General features: G+C 37.2%; 1 protein-coding gene across 5 annotated transcripts in view; it reads left to right on the forward strand.

Moving 5' to 3' along the window:
- CTNNA2 (catenin alpha 2) overlaps positions 1–20,135 on the forward strand; it is a 466,491-nt gene extending 446,356 nt beyond the window's left edge. For 3 of the 5 annotated variants that reach the window (XM_032107990.1, XM_032107989.1, XM_032107993.1), the window contains 2 exons: positions 3,839–3,982; positions 18,968–20,135. In XM_032107990.1, coding sequence (XP_031963881.1) covers positions 3,839–3,982; positions 18,968–19,255 — 432 coding nt within the window. In that variant the 3' untranslated portion in view covers positions 19,256–20,135. The remainder of the gene's footprint in view (positions 1–3,838; positions 3,983–18,967) is intronic. The other 2 variants (XM_032107992.1, XM_032107991.1) reach the window with 1 other exon arrangement.
- Positions 20,136–20,570: the final 435 nt, after the last annotated feature.

The following is a 20,570-nucleotide window of genomic DNA, read 5'->3' on the forward strand; positions in this document are numbered from 1 at the left end:
CCAGTTCCTTTGACTTTAATTACACTTCTTGACAACTGGAGTTGTAGATGAGTAACACATATAGAACTACTCCCAGACAAGATTTGCCCTCAAGGGAAAACATCAACAGGTGCTACCAGCCTGAGCAAAATCAACTGCAAATACTGAACAGAACAGCTTACAATAAAGTGTTTAATAAAACTCACAAATGAGATGTATTTCTGTTAAAGGTGGTAGGTCATAATGGCCTTTAGAAAGAGAGCGAACTGAGTGAGGCAGGTTAAAAGTTGCCTTCTGTCTTTAACTTCTGAAATATTTTCTTCCATACTTGGGACATAATATTATTGAAATTATTTATGTACCTCATAAGAAGCAAAGGAAGAATAGTCCTGTTACCACATCTTATCTTACATGGCTGATAAGCAGCTGCATCAACAAAAAGGATTTGTTTTGTGCAACGTATTTAAGACATTGATATGAAGTCAAAGTAAAAACTATCCAATACCAGAAAAATCAATCCTAACCTCTTACTGTTAGATATTCTCAAATGTTTTCTTTTAGCATCAGTTCTTTCTGATTCTGACTAATGCATCATCAAAACCTTGTGAACTGGGTTACCAGGTAGGTAATAGTATGTCTAGAAACTGAGATGAAGTAAACAAGTAACGTGTCCTAAATCTCATCAAAGACCAAATTAGAACTCTGTAAAACTGGATTAGAGCATCAAGATCTGGGCCAAAAGACTGCAGAAACATTTTAATCCCCTTTTTGTATCTGCAACTGGATTCAACATTTCCATTGTCAAAAAGTTAGAGAAGTTACAGCTTTATTCAGTGTCAGGTAGGATGTTCCATATTTCATCATTCCTTAACTATGACAGATAATGTACAAAAAGGATTTTCCCACTTATCCATCATGCCGCTGCCCTACAGCAGCTGGCCCTCTTTGGGTCAGAGGTGTGTCTGTGCTAAGCTCTCAGACTTTCATGAAATGTGTCCCTTTGGCATTTTTACATGGCCTTTTCAAGCTCTTCTTTCAATTCCTTACAATCCATCCATTCTTACCTCCTGTCTGTACTAGTCTGGGTAATGCTTCTGCAGGGTTGGTACTCCCCAGCTGCTCTCTGTGCTCAAACTTTACAGACAGCACCCAGGGGTGCCTGTGTGGTGCCTGCCTTTCCCACCACTGTTCATCCTTTTAAGCAAGAAAGAAAGCACACTGGGATTTTTTTTCCAGCAGGTCTTTGAGGTCAGACTGAACATGGACCCTTACTTTAAGATGACTTCTAGTGCCTGGGTGCAAGTGATTAAATCAATTACTTGACCTGCATTCACATAGTTTTCTTATGCTGTTAGGCTTAGCTTACATCCCTTAAGAAAATATTTGATATTAAAGTCTTCATTTACTATCTCTTTGCATTTCCATGCATTCATTTAATTAATCTTAGTCGTGTTCCTTGGAGCATTTGGAAGATTTCTGCACTTTCTTGAATGTATATACATTTTAAAAATGTTTTCATGAGGTGTATTCTTTCTCTGCTTTTATTCAGTAATGTGTTCTAGTGTATGTTCACAATTCAGTCTTAACCTTGCTCTTCACTTAATATTCTCTTTATCGACTACAGAAATCATACTAAGCAGGTCAAAACAAGATTTCAAATTTAAGCAGTACTAGCCCCAAAACACCATCTGGGGTATAATCTGCTACCCAATCTATTGAACTGTTTATATCACATTATCAGGGTGGAATTTTCCGTATTTCTCCATATTTCTTATCTTGTTACTGAAAAATATCCTTGGCCATACTCAGTCTTACAGGATTTAGTTGTGCTACTTTCATATGTTTCATCCCAATAAGAGACAGTTTAACTCTTTATCCCTCTAAACTCTCTCTTTAGGAGAGCTGCTGTTACATGTGTAATTTTTCTCATATTTAAGATTATATCCTCTGAACATCCTTCTCTTTATCAGAAGGAGCAACCTGACTTAGGCTTCATGAGGTCTGGTGGTCACAGGAGTTCGAAATATATTCCTACTTTATTTGGCAAAAACAACTGTGGTGCAGTAGTCAAGCCATAGGTTACCTAAGTTATGAATTCACTGAACACTACTTGGTACTTTTTACCATAAAAGCCTTTAAAAATTGGATTTTTCTTTTCTCTTTAGCAGGCCATTAGACATAAATATTAATAAGGAGTCGATGCAATACAGGGGACCAGAGGAGGTTTTCCTCCCCTCTGTCTTCAAAAGTGCAAATAGTTTGTAATCAAGAGATGATGTGAAAACAGTTAAATTATGAACAGCACTATCATCACTTAGCATTCCTCAGCTGCAGCCTAGTTTTGCATTGTGTTCCTGCAGTTACATTTCATCTCTAACAGCCACAGTAACTCTTCATTTTGCCCACTGGGCACCCATTTGTTGAGTTTTTAAATCCACACATGCACTGGTTTAAAGCAGCATCTGCAGATACTGCAGGATAACCATGATGATAAATGTTTTGAAGGTTAAGAAGGAAAATGCTTGACTTCTGTTGTTAGGTGGAGTGACTGGTACTAGACATGAGTCACATACTCTCTTTTTTCAATAGGAGGAAAGGAGAGAAAAACAACACACTGACCGAGCAGGGAATGCACATTAATCATTATTAAGACAGAGAAACTAATCATGATTAGATTACAGTTCACATGATCTTTGTAGCACCAAAAAGCCTGAGGGAAAGCATCAATATTAACTCTGTGTGCTTTTAATACATATCCTTAAAAGAGATTTAAGGAGTATTTATTTCTCCTCTTCCAAAAGGCAGGATCTTATGCTAGCAGTCTTTACTGGCACTGAATAGTCCCCCATTCTCTAAGCAGTTTTATTTAATGGAGTTAGGTTTAGCAGCAGAAAAAAAGATACTATTTTTTCAATTTTAGTCTGCAGCTAGGTTATTAAGAAAATCCCAGTGGATAATATAAGCAATTATGTTTACTCCAAAACCTGCTTTTCCAGAATTTGGATGATAAAAATACCATTTACAATAAATTAGACTGAATATCCCATTTTAAGTCATCCAGTTTCAGTCCTTGGGATGTCGTTTGAAAAAAAAAGTGTGCCTCAGCCTGTATAGCTGTCATTGTCTAAAAATGTACATCTTTAAAAACATCACCTCTTTGCAATTTTATTGATATTTTCTGGAACTCAAAAGTGTGCTCTGTAAATAAATGTATGCCCAGAATTTTTATACTTCCCTCACTTTTTCTTTCAGCACAGTTTGTCAGTTCTCATTTTCGATGCAAGAAAAACATAATTCTTTTCCTGACCTCCTTCATGCAGTAGTGCAGGAGGCCCAACCCTCTGGATTACTCTACTCAAGGGTCAATCCACAGGTGTGAATTGGATGTTTTTCCCACATGGGGGGACACAAATGTAATTCCTGTTGTAGTCACTGGAATTTTAGCTGCTTGCACTGGTGTGGATGTTTTTGTGCAGTTTGGCTGTACAAAACCATACATAAAATAGAGTCACTTGGGAATCTATTGACCAAATTCATCTGGTTGATAGATTGATGTCAGTCAGCGTTTAATTGGGATGGAGCTTTCTGTCCTCTCTGGTTGTCATCAGAAGGTGCCAAAAATTTTCCCCTTTTGAATCAGCAAGCCCTGTAGGGCTGGCAGGCTGACCCTGTGCTGTGGGAAGGAGTGAGAGGAACCCCCAGCCAGTGGGGTTACTCATCGTGGAGGAGGCCCTGTGTTCCTTGGCCAAGCATAGCTCCTTCAGCACACGTTTCCCTCTCTCCTCACCTCTACGCTACGGCACAATATTTCTCTTGCTCTCTCTCTCACTATCTCTTTTCTGTATCTCTCGGAAATCAGACTGGAGTTCAGAGCACTTTCACTACCTTTTATGAGGTAGAGTGTGATGTCATAGATGGGGGCAGGGCTAGTCAACTTTCCACCCACCCACCCACCTGTGCTGAGGGAGCTACGCTTGAGACTGGAAGCGGTGACTCCTCAACGGTGAGTAACCTCCTGTCTCATCTATGTCTTTATAGGTCTGGGGGTGGAGGGAAGAGACATGAGAATGGGGGATTTTCTTGATAGCTTCTCTTTTTTTTTAATTAACCATAGGACTCACAGAGTTAATTGCACGTGTTGTCTTAGTCACCTGCGAAGAAGCGTTTCCTCCCTGGCCTGAAGCCCCAGAGTTAACTTCACCTGCAAAGCAATGGCCACGTTTCTCTGCAGAGGTGGTCCATTGGCTGATGGTTAAACTGATCCTTCAATGTTTATATTGTCCTGTGAAAGGCAGGCTCTGATCCCCTTGAACTCAGCTGCTAAACTTCCATTAATTTAATTACAGTATTTAGTTACAGTGCTGGGCCATAATTTTCCTGAAGTTCTTTATGATTAAAGATAGATGGTGTTATTTATATATTTATCATTACTAACTGTGGATAATGGCTGTTTATATGGGATAGGATTTCTTTTTATTTTATATTCTCTATTACTGTTTTTATTCACTTTTTCCAGTATATTTATGAATCTGTGTATTGACAATATGCCAATTATAAGACCTCTTTTATAGATGAAATAAAATTCAAAGGTAAATTGTAGAAGACATAAAATTAAGCAGGAAACCCTGGGGAGACGTAACTCAGATTTAACCTTTGAAATTATAAATCAAAGCATTTGACTCTTTTTTTTCTTTGATAAAAACTTGAGATGGGCAGGGATACTGCTGACTGAATTTCTTGGTGTGTTTTTTGTCTCACTACCTAAATGTTATGGTTTTACTTTAAAGCATTGTTTTGTTACCTATTTTCCTCGGCCCAGGTATTACTGCTTCACTGTTTTAATATCCCCCAGCATATTAAAAAAGACAAGATGGACTATGAAGATCTTCCTTTTTTGTTCTGCCTCCTGGGTATCTGTTAAAGCTGTCAAGATGTCAGATCTCTCATACTAAAGGGCAGAAGAAGGATCATACAAAGATTTTGGGCCCTAGGGATACTGCAAATCTTGCTATTCTTGTTCATTTAAAGCTCTTTACCAGCTTCGTGTGGGGTCTTGTCATATCCCAGTGAGAGGCACTAAAAGGCAGCAACATGTCCTCAATAAATCAAAGAAAGAGAGTGCAATCACAGCCTTTTCAGCAGAGATGGTCCATAGTCTGATTGATGAAGTACTTCTATTTCCAGGTGACTAGGTGGCTTTGAGCAATTGGGTAAGGATTCAAACCATTCCATCTTCTGGTCAGTGGCATGTGTTGGGATTTGGTCCATAGCGATGGATAGATATTCCTCAGGAATGCTCTTTGTATCAATGCACAGGCAATCTAAATTAAATTCGGGGAGGGTGAGAGTCTTGTTTACAAAGCTACCTACCAAAACTTTCACAAATGGTTGTTCCCCTCCCTGTCAAAGAGAAAAATAGCGACAAAGAATATTAAAATGTCTCCCTGACGGGTAGTAGCTTTTTTGGCTTTGAATAATGTGCACAAGGAGTTTTATTATTACTGTTTATTCCTTAAGTAAACCAAACACTGAAATCTCCAAATCTTCCTTTGCAAAGCCACGAACTTGCCTAGGAAATTTAGCTTCCCCAGCAAACTTTAATCTTTTCAGTAGGAAAGGAAAAACAGGTTAGTCAATCTCTAATGTTTCACTGGGAAAACTTTATGGGAATTGCTGCTCTTAAAGATGATTTGAAGTTTGTTCTTTTCAGAGGCAAATGCTTGGAGGTAAAATTTAATTTAGATCCTAAGCACATCCTATGCTGATGAGTTTATCAAATTGTCTTAGCACATAATTATTCTCGCATAATGCAGGAGACTTTAGTTTTTGCACAGAATTGATAAAACACAAGGAGCAACTCTACAGTGCCCTAACCTCACTTCAATGATACAAAAGCATTTTGGTGGCATAGAAACTCTTTTTAAGAGTGGTTATAAGGATTGGGAAAAGGGAATCAGAACTGATGTCATTCAGTAATGATGGTGAATTAGAGACAGTGATCAGCACTAAGAGGATATCATGGAACAGAGATGTCAGTGGATTACTTTGAATCCAGAGAAATTTGCATTCTAAATTTATCTTGTAAGATGAGCAAATTAGCAGTTGGCTGACTTCTTTATAGTGGGGAGTTTGTAGAGCGAATGATATTCCAACTTACATGAATTGTTGCAATAATTAACCTGAAATCTGTCTGTGCCAATGCTAATAACGAATTTTTGCCCAGGTAACCCCAGGCTGTGAGTTTGGCTGAATGACTTAACATTGGGAGAATAAATAAACTAATGTTACATTTACTGAGCTAATTCCCCTGTTAAATTATTTTACTAGCAGCTATGATGCTAAAAAAAAATTAAAATGTCTGAAGTGCACAGATTCCTGCGTTTTACAGCTTAGGCTTAAATGTGTATTCAGTCAGTTATGGAGTTTGTTTAATAAGATTTACATGTACATTACATTAAAATATTCTAAGGCCTAGATTTCAGCTGATTTTATTTAGTGTTTAATATGAAAACTTTGAAAGCAAATATCTGAGAAATTTCTTCCAATACATGCTAATTCAAATGAGTTAAATCTTCATAAATTATTAGCAAACTGAAAGTTAATTTTTGATATGGTATTCTTAAAAAATTTATTGCTTTGTATTTGCAAGCATGTTATGTATAACTGTCTCGAAACAAACCCAATATATTAACTAGTATATTTACACCTATATATTTAAGGAGATCAGCATTTAAATGACAGATTTGTTCCTCAGTCATAATGGCAAAGGGTGAGCAATAGTTTAATGATGTGAGATCATCTACAGGGATCAAGCATTTTTGCAGTATGATTAAAGCAGCTATGTGAAATTCCCAATTTTTCTCTATTTGCCAGGCTTATTTCTCTTACAAGTTGAATTAAAACTTTGTGGGTTGGTTCTTACCTTCTTTTTCTATGTGAGAAGTGAGGGAGAGCTGTGAAATGCACCATCTGTTCCCAAACCGTGTCAGCTGGCAAAGAGATGCTTCTCCCCCTGCCCTCTCTTACTGCAGTTTTGGGCTGGTTTAACACCATTGCCTCAATATGAATCGCTGTGGATTTAATCTTCTTTAAGCAGAAGTCACAATGACAGTTCACAGCATTCTAGAGGACTCTTCATGTTGATTTAAATTGCAGTCCTTTTAAACCTCGACCTCAGCTTGTTTGAATTTACAACAAAAATGCTCCATAGCCCTTGAACTGAGTGTAGTGGATGGAGGAAGCCAGGACTGCCTTAACACCCTGGACTTTCTGATCCTGGGACAGTTGCACTCAAAGACATTAAACATGATTCTCTTAAATCGTAATCCTTTGGATGTTTATCAGTCCCATCTGAGTGTCTCAAAGCAGACACATGGTGTACCCTGGTAAAACTGAAAACAGAGGTAAATATTGTCATTATTTCCTTTCTACAAATAATGCTGAGCCATGCTCACGGCAGAAGAGATCTATAGAATCACGATGGGTTTCAAAAACTACATACTCCTTCAAGACTCAGCTAATGTTCAAGACCAGAGTTTCTCTGTCTTCCATTTGATATTTCAGTTTCCAGTCTGGATGGCCAAATTAAAAAAAAAAACCAAATAAAAAAACAAAACTGAAACCAACCAATCAACCAAAAACAACAGAACAACCCCCAAAAACCAAAGGAACCACAAACACTGCCCCCCCAAATAAACAACAGGAGAAAGACTTCACCAGGGTGAAGTATGGTTTGAAAAAGAAATCCTGCAGTAACAGTGGGAGGCTACCCCGCTCAAGCTGTGCAAGAAGATGAGAGTAGGTCTCTGGCATAATGGAAACTGGTTATTTTATTATTCAGAAAGATTTTAATTGAATCATGAAGAGGTTTTTGCTGTCATCTCTATTGCTGTATGAAAAGTGATTCATCCAGCCAAGTGTAAACATCTGCATCTGAGATGTTCACTCCAGGCTTCCTTTATGTGGAACTCAAGAGCCATTTCCACAGGGCAGATATTCTTGTTTCAGGTAGACACTGACAACTGGTTAGGTTGGTAATACCTTAAAAATTTACAGAGGCATAAGCAGGTGAATTAAACCATGTGTTCAGACATGTACAGAGTCAGAGTTTAGCCTTGGGCTTCTTTCAAGGGTTTGTATTCATATGTAAGTAAATTCAACTTTCTGTGAACTGAGCTGCTGCCTAATTTTTTCTGAACAGAAATATTTAAATTGCTTATTAAGGAGCATTTATCTATATAAAGTCGCTGTTTCTATGCTCTAATCTTCCTAGTTTCTGGAGATTGGAGAAATGTATAAGTTTGTAGTTGTGGGTTTTTCCCATTTGACATGTTTGGGGACCAAAATAGAAGAATTAAGGAAAACAGTCTCAGAAACAGTCATTAGGTTGTTTGAATTCTTGGACCACTAGGTCAAATCTAAGGACAATTTTTTCACAGATGTTGAGCTTCTCCCAGAGTGTCAGTACTATCTTTAAGATTCTAATGCAATTCAGGATCTCTAAATAGAGTTTAAAAGGTGGGGTGCTTTGGCCGATCTCCATAGAGAATGAACCCATGAGAGATCTTGAGTGCTCCATGGTTCCTGGTCTTCTTCACCAAGCACAAAGAGAGTCTGGAATCTTTTGGTCCAGAACCTGGAATTAGGGAGGCTGAGTGCAGGATGAGATTTATTTTGTAGAAATGGAAGCTCTGAATGCTTTGATGAGGTCACCAAACACACTGAATCAGTGGGTTTTATGAACAGCCCTATTTTTCCTGCTTTCATTCCTAGAGAAATTGTTCAGTCAGAGACATCCGAAGAAATTCTGGGGGTGCAAGTGACACCATCCATGGTGGATCATGACTGATAGTTAAAGACACACAATTGGAATTTTTCTGATGCCAGCTAAGTGCAGTCAAGTCTGTAGGTAATCATGACTAATGTACACTATTTAAATAAGAACTTTATAAGAAAAGAGCCACTGCAAATGCTTTTTCATTTCACCATTCTTCTAAAGTCTATACCTTCATCTCCTTTACATAAGTTCTGGATTAGAGGGAAGATCTGGAGATGTGGTTGAATTAATTTGTTTTGTGCAGGGATGGTTGTCATGAGGTTGAAAGCACAGAAACCATTTGGATTATTTGAATCATTGAGGACACCAATACTTCTGCATTTGTTGCTCAGGGAAAATGCTGCCTAAAGTACTGAACTGCAAAAGAAAAGAGACTCCATGTAAATTGGGAATCCCTAACCACAAGTATTTTCTGAAGGGAATAGTACTGGACTTAAACAATTTCAATAAGCTATTAAGAAATTGTCAAAAATTGATATTTTTTTCCTCCTTTTCTACAATTACTCATATTTTTTCCTGTTTGGGTAGGACACGTGCTCTTGTAGCAGTGAAAATGAGATTGCCAACATAATCTACAGAAGTCATAGATACATTTGCATGTATACAGAGAAGGCTCAGAGGAGATATTGTTGTCTACAACCACCTATGAGGAGGATTTAGAAGAACCAGATCCAGACCTGTCAGAGGTGTATGGTCATTGGGACAGGAAAAGGGGTAAAAATGGGTTTTCACATGGGGAAATACCAATTAAATATAAGGTTAAAAAGTTTTAACTGGAGGGTAGTGAAATTCAGGTGTAGGGTGCAGTTCTGTAGCCCAGAGATGTGGGAGATTATCCATCCTTGGACATACTCTGAATTTGAGCAAAATCCAGAACAGCCTCATGTCATTCAAATTTTCAACACGGCATTGAACTAGATGACCTCAAAAGGTTCTTTGCATCCTAAAAGAATATTTGCATAATAAGACATGAGTAATAAAAATGAGCCCTTAGAATTCAGAGCAAGATTTTATTCATTCCAATTTATTCTCAATTTGCTGTCATCTTTGCTTGTTCTTTCCCTGTGAATTGCAGCAGCCTTTACAAATGTTTTGTTCTGGTTTTGTTCTGGTTTCGTTTGCTTGCAGTGAGTAAGAACAGGTAATTTTTACCTGTTTTGATGTTTTTTAATGGCATTTAGTGTTAGCTAAAGTTAAAAATGTAATGAACAGATGCATTACAATTGTTTGTTCAGTAATTGACATGGGAAAAAATTCCTTCTGGAGCTCCTGTTACTTACTGATGTTGTTTAACCATTGACTGAGTTGATCAAATAAATAGAACCATTAATAATGAATAATTTATTTGGTATAAAATGATAGAATTTCCATTAGAAATTATTTTTTGTATTTGATAGAGCCAGCTCTGCCTGCCTGAAATGCAGCTTTCCCTTGAAGACTATTGTGGAGTTTTGATTTTTTTTTTTCCTTTTTTTAAATTTCATTCACGGTGTTGTAAAGTCTTGGAAAGTGCTCAGGGAATCAAACAGAGAAGGGAGTGTTTTCACTGATTGAGTTGAGCAACACTGGAAAGACCCTCAGCTCCAAGGAAGAAAAGGCCTTTTAGCACCTCAGAAATGATCAATATCTTGAATGATCAAACCCTTTATCTGCTTCTACAAGACATAAAATGTACATGAACAACAGCAGGCAAACGTTAGGAGGCAAGGAATAGTTGCAAGGAATAGAATCTTCCAGTCTACAACACGATTTTATTTTATTTTATTTTATTTTATTTTATTTTATTTTATTTTATTTTTTTTATTTTATATTTTCTGATGTGTTTGATACATCGTTTCCGAGCCCTTTCCTGAGAAAAGCCAGCTGTGCCCGTGGAGCACTTATCTTCAAAGTGTCCCTGTGCTGACCTAGCAAGCATGACTTTAGAGATAGGAAAGTAGCTGAAGGAGTAGATTTGCCTCAAAAAGTGGCAGATCTCACAATTGAAGATGTGGAGATAAATCACATACAGATACCTCTTTGACACTTGTACAAATTAAAAAAGAATTTGGGGAAATAGCACATTCCTCAGAATTGCATCTTAAATCCTGCTTTATCCTGCTTTTCATTTTGTTTTCTTTGTGACAAAATCAGGAGGAGTAGGAGGAGATAACACAGCCTCATGTAAAGCATAAAGTGTTACTGTGCTATGTTGATTTTTTTCATATCCAAAGTCTCCTGCATTTTATCACTGAGTACAATTTCCAGCCAACCAGACATGACCTGGACTTCTTTCAGGTAAGAGTGTTAGAAAGACATGTTTTTTCTTGTTATTGTACCTGTTCTCTAGATAGAGAACAAAAGATTTGCTTCTAAAACTCAGCTTGAAAGAGCACTAGATTATTTTGGGCTTTTGAAATGTTTCTAATCTTCAAATTACAAACAAGTCACAACTCAGGTTGGGAGCAGGGAGATCAGTAGCACAGACTAGTTAGATATCCTGGATTTCCTTTTTTTTTTACAGATTTAGCTGAAATTGGATATGATAATGGAGCTTTGTACTGATGCTTTTGACAGAGACCTGTCCGTGCTTTTCTGTGACCTCAGGTTCAGACAATGCTGTGTCTTGGGTAGACTTCTGGCATGTGAATCCCTGTGTCAATTAGTGTAAATTGCTTTTTTATTGGGTTTGATACTGAGTTCTGACAGACTTCCTACTCTCATTTTCAGTAAGCCTCCTGGCAATATAGAAAAGTTTTAGTTATAGTTGGAGCTTGACTCTCCTCTCAGATAGAGTTTGGACTTCATCTTGTTGCAGACATTTTATCTTGTTGAATATTAGGTTTAAATCAGTGATACAAAATTCTGTTTCCTGTTAATCATCCAAGAACTCAGAGCAAATTCCATGGGGCAGAATGGTTTTGAAGTTATAAATGTGGTTGTGCTGAGTTTGCTTCAGGTAGTGTTGGAATTTGGATGGCCATTAGACAATCTTGCTCTTTGTCCAGAACATTCCACCATTGGCATCATCCTCCAGGCATTAGTTCTGTGCAGAATGAGGAAGATTTGGAAGGAAAAACCCTCGAGCCACCGTGGCAGAAGATTCATTCCCGTGTTTCTTGGTTGCATGTTGGTGTAGAAAGTGTTTGAAGCTTAGCAAAGAAACCGTGTGGTATAAACAACCAAATTCATGGAGTGAAATCCTGTCCCCATCTACAAAACACCTTTAGCTTTATTCACTGAGGATTTTTTCCTTGTCCTGTAGAATTTTTCCAGATATTTTGGCATTCATATTGTTGTCAAATACCTTAATTCAACAACAGACTCTGAAAGTTCTGACACAGTGCTGTAGCATGAAAAAGACTGCTAAAGAAATTGAATTTTAAAAATTCAATGCTGTATAGGATTTCTTGTCCTTACAGTGTTTCTGGTGAGTGATACTGGTTTGGCATCTTTTTCCTCCTGTGAAATGGCAGATAATGAGCACAAAAAGAAAATTAAATGTTTCTGAGAGATCTTTTTGTTATGGATCAAAATAATTTCCCCCATTGGCTTGTGAAAGGAATTCAACAAGATATTAATTAAGTGTTAAATACTGAGGAAATAACCTATGTTATATTTGGTAGCTAGAAGAAAATTTGTAATTTTTGTTTCATAGCAATAGTATTGGAGAAATAATTTATTGATTGTAAATGCATTTGTTGAATAGAAAAAAACCTAATATATATCAAAAATTCAAAAATGTATTTTTCCACCTTTGGGACCTGCAGGCTGGAGAGACACCAGTAATAATTATTTTCCAGAAAAATAATTAGCTAATTAGTTAACTTCCAGGTGTTTCCAATTGTCTTTTTGTCATTTCACCATTTCAGTTGTTAAAATATGAGCTTTCACATTAAGTGTTCTTCTCAAAGCCGGTTAATTAGGATATCATTTTGTCTTATATCCTTTTGCTTCTAAAATGCTAGAATATTTACCTGGAATAAGCAAGGCAAATGTAGAAATGCATCTCTATTATGCCTGTTTATATTTTATTGGGAATGTCAGTTCTGGGAGTATTTTTATTTGATTCTGCTTTTGCAAATTAGCATAAAGCAGGTGGTAATGTGTTTTAAAATGACAATAGTCCATGGAAGACAGAAGACACCCATAGTTCTTGCTGTATTCCTGTGCTTTCTCTTGTCCTTGGATGTGGCAGCCTTTGTTAAATAAAACCAAATGGGCTTGGGAATCCCTTGGGTTTCTTACCTGTAATTGAAACAATGCAGATGAGGGTGGTTATTCAATGGATTGGGCACCTATAAAACACAACTACCCCCAGAATGAATTAAATATTCATCATGTATAAAGGAGTAAGTTAATTGCAGCCAAATGTGAAAACAAATGGCAAGGAAAGGACAAGTACAATTCAATTTTCTCTATGTGGCTACAGATCCATTTTGAACATCATTGTGACCACATTACATTCCAGATAAAGACTTTTTTTTGAGGGAGAGAGATTTTCACGTATATAGGATAGTTTTCTCACAATGGACTGTAGCTAGCAAGAACCCTATGAACATTTTGAAGTGACTGACTAAAACAGACCCTCACCCATTGCACAGTAGTGCTGATAAGCAGCAGATGTCTCCTTCCATAGGGATGAGAGCATCTGAATGGCAAACAGGCCATTCTTGCATTGGCTCTCTCTAACAGGGTCATGTTTTATGCATGAAATGTGCGACAGAAATGTAAGACTTAATTTTATGAATAAGATCTTTTTCTTGCATACATCTTGTGTACGTAGGAATGGATTTACTGTTAAGCACAGCTGAGAGGAGAATGTTCTGTTGCATAAGAATATAAGCTGAGAAATGTATACTCCTGATTTACCATCCAGGTTCACAACTGCATAATTGTAGCCGTATTTTCTCTGGAGACTCTTGATTGACTTTTGGGTTGTGATAAGAGCAACTGTGCCTGTCCAGGAAAGTGTGGACTTTGTTTGGAAAGGAGGAAAAGCAAGGAATGCACCCAGAATTCACAGAAAGCCTTAAGGGCTTGGCAGTGCCTAAGTCACCTGCTAAAGATGTACAAATCAAGTCTTAGCCAAGAGTATTTGAGGGCCTACAGATTCTTTTCAACGTGTAAAATAAATAGTATTTTCTCTTCCCAATCTGTACAAAATGAACCAGACCAAACTCTATTTATCAATAGCTCCTAATACTAATTTTTTGTATTCATACTTTTCAAGGTCAGTAGGGGCTGTTGATATGATCTCAGCTGCCTTCCTGCATAACTGATGCACAGACTCCCTGAATTGATGTGCACTAAAAATGTCCAATAGTTAATACATATTAAGCAAAACCATCCAATATTGATTTCACAATTTCAAGAAATAGAATCAATCTTTCATGAATTCTTTTGATTATTTAATATAACAGCTAAATAAATAATTTCAGGTAATTAATAACTAAAATTACCAGCTTCACCTCTCAGCCTTTAAGTTTTGTTTTATCTTTGTCTAACCTGTTGAACCTGAAATATAATCAGCTTTATTACCATGTACTTGCTGATTTCAGTCAACTCATTTTTAGTCATTCACTTGGAAATGGGAAAAAGAGAGCTGGCTGAATCTTTCCCATAAAAGATGGTTTTTGTTACTGAGTTTCTTTAAATTCTTTCCCAGTTCCTCGGTGTTGTTCTTGCATTGAGAAGAGGACTCAGTATCCCATAACTCTCGATGGATGATAAACTGAATATGATAATTAAACCTATTTCATCAGTCTCCTCCTTTTTGTGAACTCAAGGAGTGATTGCCTGGGATCCTGCAGAGAATAAAGTTCCTTATTGGATAATTAGGCATCATCTGCTGTAGGTCTGCCCAAAATAAAATCTGCATTTGTGACTTCTGGCAGCTAATTAGATATCAGTTACTTGCCCTCTTCATGACTTTCCACTTTCCCTTGTTATCTGCAAATTTCATCAAATGAGTGACTTTTTTCCCAAGCTTTTAGTAGAAATATTAATATTGTGAAGCCTCCAAATGGTTTCTCCAAGACCCCACTGCGAAATTCACTGTTGAGCACTGATTATTTTGTGTGTATGTGTATGTACTTCTGGAAGCAGCTGCTGGAGAATGTGGAATCCTTCTGTGTATGTGCCTTCTTAGTTTTGTGTCAACTGAGTTTTTAATCAAACTGTCATGTATTACTAAGCAAAAGACCTTTCAAAGATCCAATTATACCCACAGCATTATTTTAAGCAATTCAAAGTTAAATCATACCAAAATATGATGTAGGTTACTTTGAAAATATTTTAACCCACACAGCCCTTTGGTTTCCATTAACTGCATTTCTTTCCTCTATTTATGGAGTCTGTCACAGACATTGCATCATTTAATTTGGGAGTGCTGTCAGCTGAGCTGGCCTATAATTTCACAGGTCATTTTATTTGCATTGCTCAAGTACTTCAAGACTAGAAACTATCTACAATTCTTTTGATGTTTTCACCCACTTTTCAGGGTTTATTAAAATCAGCAGTAATGATATAGAACTTTCTTAAGCAACCAGCTCTTCTAAAACTACCCATTCTATATCCTTACTGACTGGAAATACAGATTTTTTTTTTTTCCTCAATTTCCCTTACATTTTATGGATATTTATTATTATAAATATGAAGACATCTCTGGAAGTTAGATTTTCTCCTTTCTAAAATACGAAGCATAATTCTTCCCCGTTACAGCAGTGTGGCAATGCAGGGAGAACTTCTCCTTTCATTGCTTTATTGGTAAGGAGAAAAATTTCCAGCTTTATTCTCTCCCATTTCTTCAGCTATTTTGCTATTGCAATTGCTGGTTATTTCACTTAGATTATGTGTACATGTAAAAGAAGCAAGAAACCTTGATTATCTCAAGATTCTGGAAAATTATGCAAATAGTGCGGGAAAATTGCGGCACAGCTGATAAGCAGCTCAAATCTCCTCAAAACCTGAAGGATTTTCTCTAGGGGGAAGAAAACCCTGGAACTATGTTCTTGGCAGATCTTTTCCAACCTTAATTATTCTAGGTGACCAGCTCCAGTGCATTTATTCTTAGGTTCTTTATGAATTTCGAATTTTCCTCAGCTTTCACTGTTCTTAGAGTTTTGTGGGACAGTAACCTAAGTTTATCTTTTATGGTTGAGAGGGCTTTTTTTTCCTAAAAGCAAGCAAACATATTTTTAAAGAGGTCTAAGCAGCAGAACACTATTACTTTGTGCAGCAAGTCAAAGGCTCTGTTGAGTGTTAGGACCAAAATCCATTGTTGTATCTGTAATTCTGTGGGCGTTGCAGGGAGTAAAGGTTGCCTTCTGTACTCTGCAGTAATTTTCCTAGTGGTGCTTTTATTTGGAATGTTAATTTTCCTTCTTATGATTTTTTTTTTTTTTTTTTTTTTGGAAAAGTGCATATGTTTCTGTGCCCAGATTTTGTAAGGAATTAACACACTCAGGGCTTGATTTGCTGCTGCCTCATTCCAGCTTTGTGCCAGTGTGACAAAGAACAGCTTAAAACTGGAGCAACACGGCGGTGTAGGAAGATCTAAATGTTAATTGGAATGATGTTCATTCAGTTTAATTCTTCTTTGCTGAGCCATAATACAAGCAAGGAGCTGGAGACCATAAGAAAGTCACTGGAAGTGCTTAGGTAGCCAAACTGGATGCATGGAATGGCCACCAGCAGATTTTGGAGAACACACAGCCTGTAATGGGGTTTTATGTCTCTTTTCTGATTTCAAGACTTGGAAGTGTTATACAAGATAAATGGATATTAGGGTCAAAGACTGAGTATCTGCATCTTAAAATGTGATTAATAATGGTGAGAACAGGGAGCTCTTAACTACTCTAACAGCATATTGAAACTGAAGCGAGTTGAAATGGCATCAAAATAGGTAACGTGGTTTTCTAAAAGGTGTCATTGCAGCCTGCATCTGATCTTGAGTAAGTGCAAGATTCTGCATGCCCTTATCAATACAGTCCATAAAATTACTAATTACTGTGTTCAGAGGTGCAGGTTGAACTCTGTGTATGGGTTTAAGCATCTAATTTAGGTGCCCCCTCATGTTAAAATGCTTCCTTTAATCATTCTGTTCCTTAATATGTGTAAAACAGCTACCAGAAGGCTTTTCATGATGGAAAATGTGAAGCTGTTGGAAACCTTCAGCAACCAGAATTTATTCAGGAATGTGCAATAGAGGTTTAATCCAGTCAGTTTATCCACACTGATTATGAAGTAAACACTATTTGACGGTATCACTTTATATTCAATATCAATCCACCAGTGTTTCAGAAAGAATCATTTAACAATGAATAATGCTTGATTGTAGATCTCTGTAGTAAATTAGAATATCCTAATTTAATAGAGTGTGATCTGTTATTTGCCAACAAACATACAGATTGCCTTATAAATCATGCAGTAGTGTGGTTATAGAGTAACACTAGACTGGATTATATTTCATTACTCCCTATTGAACAGTCATGTTTCTGCCATGTAATGTAATTTTCCATCTTTTAACTTCGTTTCTTTACTAACAGAAATACAAATTACTCCCGAGGAAAAATATTTACTGGGGGCAGGCAATTAACTGTGTATTTCAGGGAATGGCACCACGTACGTGAATATCATGAGAATGCTTTTTTTTGGTTTTCACCTTACTCTATGTAGCTGTTTATGTATTTAATGAACTCTAATGAGTTTAAGGCCAGAGCAGAGGAAATAAACTCCAGGTAAGTATAATGTGGTTTCAGATACAGGCTTTTTGTAATGTCTGGTTTTGTTCACATCGGTCACTGACATTTCTGAAGGAGATTTCGCCTGGACTCTTCTGTTAATGATTTGAAATGCTTGTTGTGAGGTGTGGTGTGGCTTTTGTAATTGCCTTATGACTGATTGTCCTGCTTACCTTGCTTAGCATTTATATTACAGAGCCATATGCTCCAAAAATAGGGAGCAGGAAAGGTTTGGAATGACACAGGACATTTATACTAATTAAAAATAGCTAAAAACTTAGTGAACATGTGGAGTGGAATCAAAGAGTTAAAGTAATACGACATCCCAAATCGTTCCTACTGTCTGGGAAAGACAGAAATAATTGAAGCAGCTTCCATGGTATAACTGAAAGCCTTTATCACAAAAAAAAAGTGATAATACTCTTTCAGTATTTTAGGAAAGGGATAATTGAACATCATAAGTAGTAACCTGGCTTGTTACAGTCCTTAGGAGCATATTTTTAGGACCTGCTACTTTGAGAATATCCACTTGGATCTGGCAAGTGCCTGATTCACATCGTGGAACATTGAGACATTGCCTTGGAAGTCCCCATTATATGCTTGAAATCCTTTTGAAAGTTTTGGGTAGTGGTATGACTTCACTTCAGTGTACGATGGAAGCTTGATGAGTGGAAGTCCCAATGTTTTGAAGTTCAGCGCGTCCTTAAGGGCTCTTACATCCCAAGGACCCAGGATCCTCAGGCAGACTCGTGCATGGGAGAAGCACAAAGGTACAAAAAGCCTGGTAACCACAAAGTAACGTTCCTTGAGACCATAAGTAACTCACACATTACAGGAGCTGCCAAAACCTGCAGTTAACTGTCTCATCTTTTCATTTCTGTAGGGGTTTCAGAACCTCCTTTCATCTTTTCAGATGGGATTCTCTAACAAGCTCAGCGCTGGCCTCACACTGTTCCCGTAGACATCATTGGGGGTGTTATCCTGGGCTTAACAGGAATAATTAGAGCAAACTGGAACACTTGGGAAAAATCCCTGTTGACCTGTTTTGCAGTTTCTGACATGTAACAGTAAATTTTTAAAGGTTTAAGTGAGAAGTAAAGGGTTTTTTGTGAGAAAACAGACAACTTCCTAAACTGTAAAAAAGGAATCAACAACCAAAAAAAGCCCACAAACAAGCAAAAAAACAACCCACAGACAACACAAGTTTTTCCTTTAACTTATTAAATAAAGTAATGTGAGGTACTGATCAGTGCATGATGTTGCCAGTGCTGGATACTCCAAGGTACCCCGAGGAGGAGGATTTGTTCCACCTTTAATGAGATCTGGGAGGATCCAGGCTTCAGTCAGGAAATGGCCAGCCGTGGAATGCCCTTGCTGTATTTTGTTTTGGAGTAACCTTGCTATATTTCATTTTGTTTTCTGTTTGTAGCTGGACAGTGCCACTTCTCTCATCCAGGCAGCTAAAAACCTGATGAACGCTGTGGTCCTTACAGTGAAAGCATCATATGTGGCTTCTACTAAATATCAGAAGGTCTATGGCACTGCTGCAGTGAACTCTCCAGTTGTATCTTGGAAGATGAAGGCCCCCGAGAAGAAACCTCTAGTAAAGAGAGAAAAACCAGAAGAATATCAGACAAGAGTGAGGAGAGGGTCCCAGAAGAAACATATTTCCCCTGTACAGGCCTTAAGTGAATTTAAAGCTATGGATTCATTCTAAACCACTGAGCTTTACCAGGAGGGTTTTATATTCTTTTTTGTATGCGTACCTGCCGACTTGTGTGCGTCTGGCATGGGGTGGGGGGACAAAGTGACAATTTGCATGCGACCTGAGACTCTAGTCCAGTAAGTAACTCTCTGCAGTGCCCAAAATTTGGGACATTGCCTTCTGATGTTAAGTGGACTTAACTCCAAGCTTCCTTTTTAAACTAAACTATAGCATTAAATTGGCCAAAGAATTTGCATCATGGGGGTATACGTGTGGAATAAATGATAAATTCAAGTCTAAACCCCAAAATTTTTATGCATGCAAGAAACATTAGGTTGGCAGGTATATTAAGTGAAAAAAAAAAAAAATGGAATTGTAATGGTAGACCATAAAGCTTGTATTGCTTCTGTTGCAGTGCAAAAATGTACTAGCCAATATGCTTCAATGTGTGGCCCAATAATTAAATGATATAACTTTTAAGTCATCTTCATTATAGTATGTGAATTTTTAAAACAGATTCAAACTAATTCATCTTAAAAATGCTTCTTTTAAACCAGATTTTGTTCTTTATATTCTAGTAGTATGTTATGATTGCTCACATTTCAATTAATCCCATTAAAATGACCAGAGGTTTACTTTTGCCAATTGAATTCCTTATGGTGGAGTATGAAGCACAATATGGTGATTGACATTGCCTTTTATATTATGATTATTATTCTGATTATTATTATAATATTAGTAATAGAAGACCTGGTGGTGGAATGTTTAGAGACACGGAAACTGACAGTGTGAGAATTTAGAGGCAAATATGTAGGTGTAGCTTGGATTACAGGTATCTGACATACCATTGTAACCACTAACTCAATAAACTCATTTAACCTTGGAATCCTCAGTCTGGCTCATCTCCTTTAATGCAGATATCTCCCTTGTCATAGTTGGTGTATAGAGTTAGTAATTCTGCCTCGTGCTTACTTTTTTTGTCTTCTTATTTTGATTTTTTTGGTGAATTTTCTCTTTTTTTTTAATAACCAGAATAAGCCAAACAAACATGGTCAGTTAGTCAAAACCAGAGCTTAAATCTGAGACAGATTTAACTCTCAATACCTATGAGACATATGTGTCATGTGGGATGAAATTATTTGTTTAAATACAACACCTCAGAACAATCATAAAGATAATTCAATTTGTAAACTTGCAAGGTTGGCACTTCGGAACCTTGGAAATTATCTATTGTGCCACCCTTTACAGACCTGTATAAGGTCTACTGCACAAATATCTCCTTTTATTCCTTTTAAACCCCAACAGATGGCTCAACTACGGAGCCCGT

Source organism: Corvus moneduloides, chromosome 5 (assembly GCF_009650955.1).
Source record: "Corvus moneduloides isolate bCorMon1 chromosome 5, bCorMon1.pri, whole genome shotgun sequence".
Taxonomy (NCBI): Eukaryota; Metazoa; Chordata; class Aves; order Passeriformes; family Corvidae; genus Corvus; species Corvus moneduloides.